Source organism: Sphaeroforma arctica (genome assembly GCF_001186125.1).
Source record: "Sphaeroforma arctica JP610 unplaced genomic scaffold supercont1.522, whole genome shotgun sequence".
Taxonomy (NCBI): Eukaryota; class Ichthyosporea; order Ichthyophonida; genus Sphaeroforma; species Sphaeroforma arctica.
In genome coordinates this window covers 22,889-33,346 of record NW_014040036.1, presented here as the reverse complement: position 1 = coordinate 33,346, position 10,458 = coordinate 22,889, and the positions used below count along the sequence as shown (strand labels likewise).

General features: G+C 40.7%; 3 protein-coding genes across 3 annotated transcripts in view; 2 read left to right on the top strand and 1 right to left on the bottom strand.

The window, feature by feature from the left end:
- SARC_06952 (hypothetical protein) overlaps positions 1–4,676 on the top strand; it is a 6,287-nt gene extending 1,611 nt beyond the window's left edge. Inside the window, exons 2-6 of the mRNA XM_014299130.1 lie at positions 281–428; positions 927–1,052; positions 1,584–1,812; positions 2,353–2,474; positions 3,112–4,676. Of these exons, the coding sequence (XP_014154605.1) occupies positions 281–428; positions 927–1,052; positions 1,584–1,812; positions 2,353–2,474; positions 3,112–4,275 (1,789 nt within the window). The 3' untranslated portion in view covers positions 4,276–4,676. The remainder of the gene's footprint in view (positions 1–280; positions 429–926; positions 1,053–1,583; positions 1,813–2,352; positions 2,475–3,111) is intronic.
- Positions 4,677–5,178: 502 nt separating this feature from the next.
- SARC_06951 (hypothetical protein) lies at positions 5,179–6,164 on the bottom strand. Its single transcript, XM_014299129.1, has one exon. The coding sequence runs from the start codon at positions 6,141–6,143 to the stop codon at positions 5,238–5,240; it is 906 nt and encodes a 301-aa protein (XP_014154604.1). The 5' UTR covers positions 6,144–6,164; the 3' UTR covers positions 5,179–5,237.
- A 2,453-nt stretch (positions 6,165–8,617) lies between these two features.
- On the top strand, positions 8,618–9,570 carry SARC_06950 (hypothetical protein). Its single transcript, XM_014299128.1, has one exon. It carries the CDS (start codon positions 8,948–8,950, stop codon positions 9,497–9,499), a length of 552 nt encoding a protein of 183 aa, XP_014154603.1. The 5' UTR covers positions 8,618–8,947; the 3' UTR covers positions 9,500–9,570.
- Positions 9,571–10,458: the final 888 nt, after the last annotated feature.

The window sequence follows — 10,458 nt, the reverse complement described above, 5'->3', positions numbered from 1 at the left end:
TATATATATATATATATTGTTTTTGTTTGAGAATAGTCTTTGTTTGTATAATTCTTTCCTCGTACGCTATCTTCTATACATATCTTATGGATTGTGAACGTATTTTTATTTTATTTGTTCCAGTGTGAGACTAAAGCGGTCGTGCATATATGCAGTCGCTTACGAGAAGTTTTATATCCAATACACGCCCAACACCGCTTGCTTGTACTTCCACCTTGTTTCGCCTAACAGTGGTCGCTTGCCAAAACATTTCTATCGCGCCTAACATCTTGTTCCTCAGATTTCTTCGGAATGTCGTACCGTTGGGAACAGCTTTCATCATGGCTCCACCTTTCCTGATCACAGCCTGTGCGGTTAAGTGTATTGTCCGGCCTTTCTCTGCGGAGTGGGCAGCAGCAGCAGATGAGATCCAGTTCCGTACGTATATGGTATGCGTATCACTCCATAGTCCATTCGCACTTGTGTGACCGCGTTTCATTTACTGCCCAGTATTGGCTCGTAACTTAAATTTCGAATTTCAGTCCCCAAATTCTAGTTAAATGTGTGCATGCGAATCATGCTTTTTCGCATACGTCAAGATCTCGCCAATTACCTCACGCCCGTTATGGCTGTATTTACGCGCCGTCTGCAATCTGCCCTCATCAGGCTGCAAATACTATTCGTCATTTGACTACCAAGACGCATTTCATCACTTTGATAACATTTGACTCACTTCAACACTTGATTATAATGACTCATTTCATCACTTCAACTACAAATACTCACTTCATCACTTGATTACAATGACTCATGTCATCACTTTGATTGTAATGACTCACTTTATCACTTCAACTACAAATGTTCACTTCAACACTTGATTGTAGCGGCTCATTTCATCACTTGATTACGTATACTCAATCGGTCACATATCTCCTGTAATGCGGCAGACCTACGTGACGACGTTCTACGAGGCCGTCAGCAACGCCAAGGTGGTCTGGCATGGTGAAGATGTGACACAACTCAATGACAAGCACGTGCTACTTATCTGCAATCATCAAAGTACTATGGACTGGGTATGCGCAGGTGAACAGTGGGTTATTTTTGGTCTTAGTTCATGCAAATTGAGAGCACATGTTCTCAGCTGCCTGTGTTCGATGTGGTCTTAACTTTGTTTGCTAGATATTCGTACCAGTACGTGGGATTTGGGTTCTCGAGACCGATCCAGGGCCTAGGCTTACTAGGCTGGCGCCACTCGGGAGAACATTCCCAGCCCGCTCGTTGTACCACTAATAAGCACATACACATGTTCATCGACTTGCTGCCCGCACATTGTCTTTTTGTGCATTGGATGGAACACGCGAACAGTATAATCATTCTTCGCAGATTGACCGTTTGCAAGGTGCCTCGTCGTCATATACGCGGGGAATCCAATTGAGTCATATTCTGATACATGGCTTGTCTTAACATTCTGATACCTGGCTTATCTTAGCATGAATAATTGGGATTGCATCCCCCACCATCTGTTCTTCCCAACGTGGATCGTTGGTAGCTTGTTGTCGGGAAGAGTGTACGCGCTCAGTGATGTATCCGTTGTCATACCACAGGTTCTCGTCTCCTCGCTTGCAATCCGTCAGAGTCAATCAGCACTGGGCTCGCTCCGATATGTGATGAAAGCGGGGTGCAGGTACATTCCCCTGTACGGGTTATACTTGTACATGCACGGGTGTCCATTTGTATGGAGGGATTGGCGAGTGGATGAAAAGTGCTTGCAACAAAGTGCCGAGTGGCTGTGCGCTGTGAATCGCCCGCTCTGGCTCGCATTGTTTCCAGAAGGTATCGGTTTGTGTCATTAAAGCACAGTGTTACGAATCGTCTTTGCGCGTGATATCTATACTGCACTGTGCAGGAGTGGTCATATCTGTGGGCCTTCTTTTATAGTTGGGGCTGTATGATCATCGATATCGTTGCTGTGGTTGTCCCCTGCATCAGATTGCGTTTAATCCCGTCCATATGATCGTCATGGACCTTGTACATGTATACGTATTTGAGTATAAGTGGTTGAATTGATATGCATGGGTATTGATCCGTAACAACATGCACATGAATTTATCTGACTTCGCCTATTAACATGCAGTTGAGATGTAGATGCACTTTCACGCCCTATTGGTTGCATGTTTGCGCAGAATGCGTACCGACTTAGGTGTATCCGACCTGTTTAATATATATATGAAGGTGTGTGGGTCAACTCATACCCACCAGACATATTGTGCGCTGTATACTTCATATCTCTATGCTCCTGGCAACACTAGTACGACTTTTAAAAAGTCATTTCGCCGAAGTGCTTATCGTCACAGTTAACCTCCCTATATCCAGGTACCAGATATAACGCTAGTAGGCACAAACAGTCTGTAGACTACTGTGAGGATCACAGTTTGCCGCCGCTTCGGCATGTGCTCGCTCCCCGTGTGCGGGGCTTTGAGAAGACGTTGAGAGAGGTACTTTGAAAGCTTTATATTTTGGACGCCTGTGTGAACAGACACGTGTGTGTTGTGTGTAAGTTAGGATCACCGCTGTGCTGTCGCTGGACAGTCTGTGGCCTGATGATGATGTCTATTGGCTGCGAGTGAAGTCAAAGCGTGTCCGCGTGTACTTCAAATGGGTTATACGTCTGTTACTTATACAATACTTTGTCCCTGAGTTGACGTGTACGTTATAGTGTCTGAATAGTGATACATGTCGCTGCGGTATTTTTTTCTCGATCCTTTGAGTTGTAAATTTTCCCGTGCTCAGTCTCACCTCTCGTCATGCTGCTTGTCTCGGTTGTGCATCCCTACATAACATATTCGCAACATTAGTACGTGCATTTCCCAACCCCGTGTTTCATATAGTGAGGCACGTGAACCTACACCCGTTGACCTGGCGCATGCTCTCATTTTGAATCAATCACATGAGCAATAAAGTCTATTTCCCCCAAAATTTGTAAGAGAACTAAAGTCTGTAAGTTGGCCACGGTGTGCACGCCCGTCCACGTGTTGCACTACTGTTGTTTCATGCATCGCTATGTTCGAACACACGCTATCTTGGAGACTCTGCACCATGAAATGTTAATAGCATTCAATGTACTCTACACAGATCGTCAGGCACAAACCAGATCTGGTGATATATGATGTCACCTATGCGTACACTCCGTGCCCATCGGCCCTGACCAGCCACGATAAAAGGTCCTTAATCACCCATCCGCAATCAAGCACGTGTGCGTGTGTGCACACAAATACCTGTGAGTGTATGTGTGTGCACACAGACACCTTGACACACTTATGCGCGTGCAGCTGCGCCCACGCGTGCGATAATATCAGACAGGAACGAGTGGTGTGCAGAGGCCAGGGGCGTGCGCGTGTGAAATCCCCGGAAGCGGAGGCCTACAGTTTCCTCACCGCGACACCACACAAACCATTGTATCGCGACACGCGTTCAATGCGGAGCACAGATACACAACAATCAGGCACACAACCACGATCGCAAAAAATTCCCCATACACATGCACACTTCAGTCCCAACATGTTTGTGTTTTTGGGAGGGGCATGCTCACAAGTAGATGTTCGGGTGAAACGGATACCAGTGAGTGCTGTGCCTCTGAGTGCCGAGAGCAGTAGTAAGAGCCCAAATGTATGTGAGCTTTGGTTGCATAACTTGTTCGTTGAGAAAGATGAGTGGATGGATCGGATATTATACAACCACAGTAAGCACAGCAACCATACAAGGGACGACTCCAAAACTCAGAGACCGAATCTTCCTCGAGGACATAACAGAACTCATAACACGGAAAGGAATTCGACTCAAAATTCTGATGTGCTCGAACATACCGACCAAATAGTACACGAAGATCCTCTACAATTTCATGAGGGCGCGCAAGTGCAAGTGAGCTCCAATACAACCGAATCGAGCACTAGAGTACACTCAAGCAGTTTCAGTATAAAGCATTGCGTACAGCAAGAATGTAAGAAGAGAGGCGTCAATTCTCTCGAATCTGGACAGGAAGGAGGTGACCATAAAGGAAAGGAATCGGGTAGCCAGATCATGGATGTTAGTATAGGGGACAACAACGGCGCGATCAACCACGTATCCACACACGGAATACCAGGAATAGCAGGTACGGCAAGCACCATAGCGCTCTTTGGCTTCTGTCTAACTCCATACATTGTACTTCCACAATTTACCAGTGTGGCTCTATTTTGCGCGTCGACTGTATTATCCGTCACGCTGTCGACCGTGTTGATTACCAAGCCTGCCGTGTAGTTTGGCCCACCGGCCGAGTCGCTCATCGCGTTCATCTAGCGATACAGAACAATCCATGAGGTGTACTCTAATTTAGTAGCGTGCTTAAACATTGTGACAAGCAAGATTTCTGTTCGAAGGCCATAGTGGCTATATTATAAATTTGAAGTTGATGGAAGTCGTACCGGAGAATCGAGGTTTATGGTGGTCGCAACAATATTTGGAAAACGTTTGATCGAGTTCGGGAAGCAAAAAACTAGATTCCCGTACGTGATATGAAATCAGATTCCGTGAGACACTCTTGAAGATACACTTTCACGCAGTATATTTGCCTTTGCAAGGGAAGTTCCAGTCATCCCTCTGATATATTATTGTATACCTTCAACACCTCCATTATAAGTATCTACAGATCTAAATCATCCGCTACCCATGACTGCTCAGAATTTTGAATATGCTCATTTACATCTATACGCAAGAAGCAAATTGTTTACACATATTCTATGCTCAGAATTTTAGACATATATTCGTGAGTGAAACATATCAATAGTTATGCGAATAAAACATAATTTTGGACGACACTCAATAAACTCAAATGGGAATCAAACTAAATATAACACCGGCTCGACCAGTTGATGATATGTACCCATAAATTTATAAGTTACGTATTGTATTTGAGTTTTAAGTATTAGCTTGTTGATTAGCTATAAGTTTGTGTTTATGCGACTTGCAGACAACTGTATCCAAATGTGCATACCACGTTGTCATAGTACTGATCTCGATTATGAGTCGCGTATTATGGATATGAACAATATGGAAGCACGTGTTGACGAGTTGGGTGTTAAATATTATATAAATCATACATCGTATTGCAAATAGCTCTATAAGTATACTGGCTTTGACTCCTATGCAAAGCGATTGTATAAAGGTAGGCAAAATGTGACCGACTGATTTTATTATCATGTTATGTTTAAGTTGTAGGACTACTAACTACATACTCCAATATCGATGGTGGGGCCCACCACATCATCCCTCTGATCGTTTTGCTTTTTGACTAGTATGCAATCCTGATGTATTGGTGTGCCCAGAATCGATTTCTGAGGCATTGTTGCCTGAACAGAATCCCGAGGCACTGCTGCCTCTATAACAGAATCCCGCGGTATAGTTGCCTCTGAATTATGTACCAAATCGCAACCTGCATCGGTGGGTGCCAAAAGGGAAGAGCTATTTCTAAGGGAGGAATCAGCAGAGGTCCCAGATGAAAGCTTATTTCTTTTGTAAAAAGTTTCAGAACTAAATGACTTAATCTTCTTCTTCACATTTACTATGAATTTCGAATCTTTGAGGCTTATCTTGCTCCCTACACTCGAGGTACTAGACGTACTTGATTTTGCCATTAATTTGTTAGCCTTTTTAGATTCCACCAATATCAAAGAGGGCTTTGATCCACATGTCTGTGATCTGGGACGTGACTTTGGCGTTTCAGGGCTCGCAATACTTGACAAGCTCAGCATCGATATCAATTTACTGGGGCGGGCCTCCATATTTGAGACAGACGCCTTAGTCGTAGTCGCTGACCTTGGCCGACCGATTTTCTGTTTCCCAACTTGGCCACGGTAGTCTATCGAGCATTTTCGTATCTTATTGAATAATACCGACTCTGGATCCGAAGTTTCTACTTCCAGTGTGGTGCTAGCCGGCTTCGGAAGCGATATGGTGACGTTCGTTGGTGCATCAATAACGGCGCCTGACAGAATATCCTCGTCGTCGTTCCAGATATCACGTACAATGGACTCTAAACTGAGACTGCTCAAGGGTGTAGGTCTCGGTTTTGCCTTCAACGTCGGTTGAGATTGTTGATTTGGACGTTCTGCCAAAGTAACTGCCGCCATTGTCACGTAAATGAAATTGATTGTCATGGAATGAAGTTAAGAAGTAAAGTTGAATTGTATTATATACAATTATTTGGTTCGATTGAATTTTCACGATGGCGGCTAAAAATAAAAACTAAAAAATCATAGTCTTCTATAAAATTGAAACAAAATATCTAAATATATTTATAATTATTACCAAAAAAACACAAAGATTCTTTTTCATATAAAATTTGTAAAAAATAGGCATAGCCTTCTAAAAATTAAAACAAGAGTATTTTTCAATATATATGGATTTTAAAAAAGAAAATATAATAATATTTGTTTTTTAAAAACAACAAATTGTAGTCTTTTGAATTCAATATTGACCATCGAACAATTTATTATTATTATATGTTTTAGGTTTGCACTCTGTATATTGTTTTGTTTAAAAAAAAGCAATTGTTCGGGATTTTTGGTAAAAAAGATTTTATCTTTAAAAAATAAGGGTCAGTAGGAAGTGCAGGGCAGTACTGAGTGCTGAGTCTGAGACTCTGAGTGGCGACTGGCGACAGTGGCGAGTGGCGGAGATGAGTGCTGAGCGCTGAATGCTGAGTCTGCTGAGTGGTGACTGCTGAGTGGTGACTGCTGAATGCTGACTGTAGTGATGAGTGCCTGAGTCCCTAACCTCATCAGTCATTTTTAATACGTTAGGCGATGCTAACTTACTATACTGACAGCAACGCATATTTATTCGATTTATAAGTTTTAACGTTTTTACAGGTCTAAACAGCTAAATAAAATCTCAATATGTTACTCGAGGCTTACACCTATTTAAAATGGACTATAGCACAGTTTATCTGGTGCTAAAAATCGTATATAGGACAATCTTGGTTACCTGATATATACACCCTATATCACCAGTGCCAAAACAAAATGTAATAATGAATTTGAGTTGAGAAACTACATTTTGCCTTTTTATATATTGTTATTTTTAAATATAAATAAATATTTTAACAAAATATGAGTATATACTACGCTTTTGTTATATTTTCTTTATAAATATCAACAACAGATGACAGGCGAGTATATACTCTACCAGAGTCGAGTAGTAGTAGAGTAGACTGCAGGGTATTTACAGCGTACAGAGCCTCAGCCCTCGAGGCTCGGGGCTCGGGGCTCGGGGCTCGGGCACTCTCAGACACCCAGTCTCTCTCTCTCTCTATTGCGTATTTTTTAAACAGTACTTTTTTACTTTTAGGGTTGTTTTCTGCACTGAAGAAGCTAAATTGAATCTCCAGGCCCAGGCTACCACTCGACTTTTAAATATTTTTGGGTCGCATATTTCATATTTTATTTCAGCTTTTGGCCTTCCAGTATTTATACGAATATATAAAAATATAATACGGCTATTTTTTTTTTGTTGCCATATTCCATATCCATAAATACGATAAATACGTGACATAAAGCACCCAGGGTCCTCAATATTTAGAGAGAGAGAGAGAGTCTATTGTCTCTACTGACTACTCTCAACAAACCACTATTTTACAGACTACAGGGCTCTTGGCCGAGTTGAATGTGGTTTGGTATTTTCTATAAATATCATAGCCCTCAATTTATATATATAAAATATCATCTGGTGTTTAAAAGAGAAAAAAATACTGGTGTAGTAATAGTAGTATTCGTTTTTGGCAGCTGTTTTTTTCTAAAAACAACCTCTGATGTTTTGTTTTCAAAAAACAAACAAACATTTATTATACATTTATAATTGGAAGACTTATTCTGCAGTGGTGATATATTTAAATATATGTGTATTTATATGTTCTTTTTTTAAAGGAGGCTATGTATGTAAATACTATCTCCAGAACCCAAGCGGCCCAGACTCTGAGTTTTCAGGCCCCAGCCCAGGGGAAAGTTCTATACAGTATTTACCAAATTTTTTGTTTTGATGTTTTTTATTCATAACATTTTTGTTTTGCGAAGAAACAGAAAGAAACAAAAAAGAAATACAGTGGTATATAAAGGGCCTAAATCATAACGTTGTTTTTAGCGAAAAAACAAGAAATCGACAAATCAGTAAGTACCAAAACCCAAACTCCAAAGTGACCACAAATCTATTTTTAATAGAGCAAACAGAGTAAATACCTTACGTTTCATAAGTATACATTATATTTAGCCAATTGGTAATTGGAATAATTAAATTTTGAATTTTCTTTACGAATCTATTTTAGTATTTCTATCTGTTTCGCACTCTGTCTCAGGCCGAGTCTTAACGGGATTCGAAATTTCCGTTCGGATATGAAATTCGGAAAGGTCAAATATATATTTTTGGCCCTTTTGGCTCAGCACAAGGCCCTCAATCAATTTCTAACTTTTTTTTTGAAAATATATGTAGCTTGCATTTGCGTAGAATTTCACGACTTTGACTCATGAAAACTGGTTCATACCCATTGGCTGTTCGCGATAACAAAATTGGTAAAAAGAAAACACATGCTCGACAGAGACTCTCTAGAGAGGAGGGACTCACAGAGACAGAACACACTCATTATATGCGTGCAGTATATGTTACACAGGCATTTACCTGTGCGACTAGCTGCAATTATTGTACGATAGAGACTATATTAGACGAAGATATCGATTGTAGATGCACCTCCCTATCCGATTGTGCTTCGTCACATTGTGGCGACGAAGAGATAGATTGGGAAGAAATCTTTGACGCAAATCTGCGTGTGACGCATCTGCCATACGTAGCTTAAACGATACAGCTGCAAATGTAGCACGGGCACTTGAAGTAAATACATACAAAAACAATGAATTCAGGGAGCTGATTGACGATTTACATAGTTATGATGCTTTCTGTCCACCCAATAAACCATCAGACTACTTTGAGGGGAATGATGACATGCAGTGTGAATACGATGCATCTATACAAATATTTGTCTGTTGCTACATGTAGCGCTCTAGTGTACAGACATAGAACTAAGTTCGCCGACATCGCTGGACAGATACTACAAACAGACCGATCTATACTTGAAATACTTATGCCATATGGCCAATTTTTGTGTTTACAGCAAGCTATCACACCAGAGTGTACAAGAAATCCGTACTATGGGAGTCTAAGGAATGGGGCAATACCAGCAAGTGTACTATTAGCTATGACCCTTCGGATGTTGGCGGGGGGTCAAGTTCCTGACATGTGTCTCATATTCAAAGTGTCGAGAGGTGGGTCAGCAAGCGAATATATGGAACATTCGATAGTAACAGTGTTTTGTCAACACCGGCACGAATTGACTCAGCACATATCTTCCATTGTCGACTCACTTGGCCCAAGCTTCAAACGGGAATTTACTGACCACTTCTTCCCATCAATCTTTCCTGAACCACTACAGCAGCTATGAGAGCCATGCCATATGTTCATACATTGTATCATACATACTTGCCATTTTTGAAATAAATAACAGTATCGCTATGGTGTACGCTATTTTAAAAAAAGTTATCAACGCCATTAACGCATTAACTACGATTCCAGAGCTACGCATTCAATTCACCAAAACTGAAGAAGAATGTAGAAAGATCGCACATGGGCTCATGGTGCGTGCTTTTCACGGCATAATGATACACTGTGTTGGATGCGTTGATGGTTTGTTTGTTAAAGTTAAATTGCCGTCTTCCAAAGACGTACCATGTCGGACACGATTATTTTCTGGACATAAAATGGTAATTGCCAAGCAGTAGGTGATTACAAATATAGATTTACTGCATTTGCTTGCTCTAGCTACGGTAGTGTTCAGGATAAGCGTGCTCTAGAAGCTAGCGGTATACTCGAATTAATTGAGTCCTTACCTAAATCATATCACTGTAATGGTGATAACGCTTATACAGGAACTGTCACTATGCTAGTATCTTGTCCAGGAAATAACCTAGGCATTTGGTGGGATGTCTTTAACTTTTATCAAAGTCAAACTTGTATGCATATTGAACAATCGTTTTGTATACTAGTACATAAAATGGTGTGTTCTCTGGAAACCCCTTGAGTATAATATCAAGTTTGTACCCCATATATTGATATGTTTAACTAAATTACACAACTATTGCATCGGTCTAGATGACTGTGACAGTAGTAAGTATATAACCGTTAACATGAGTGAGATGGATTGGATAGCAGTAGATTCTTTAACCGTGTTTGTTACTGCTGGTGGCAATAAGTTCCAGTATGAGGGCCGCATAATAACAATGGACACAAAAACATGATAAAAGATAGTTATATATATATATATATATATATATATAATATATATATATATATATATATATATATATATATATATATATATAGTNTATNTATATACCTATATAT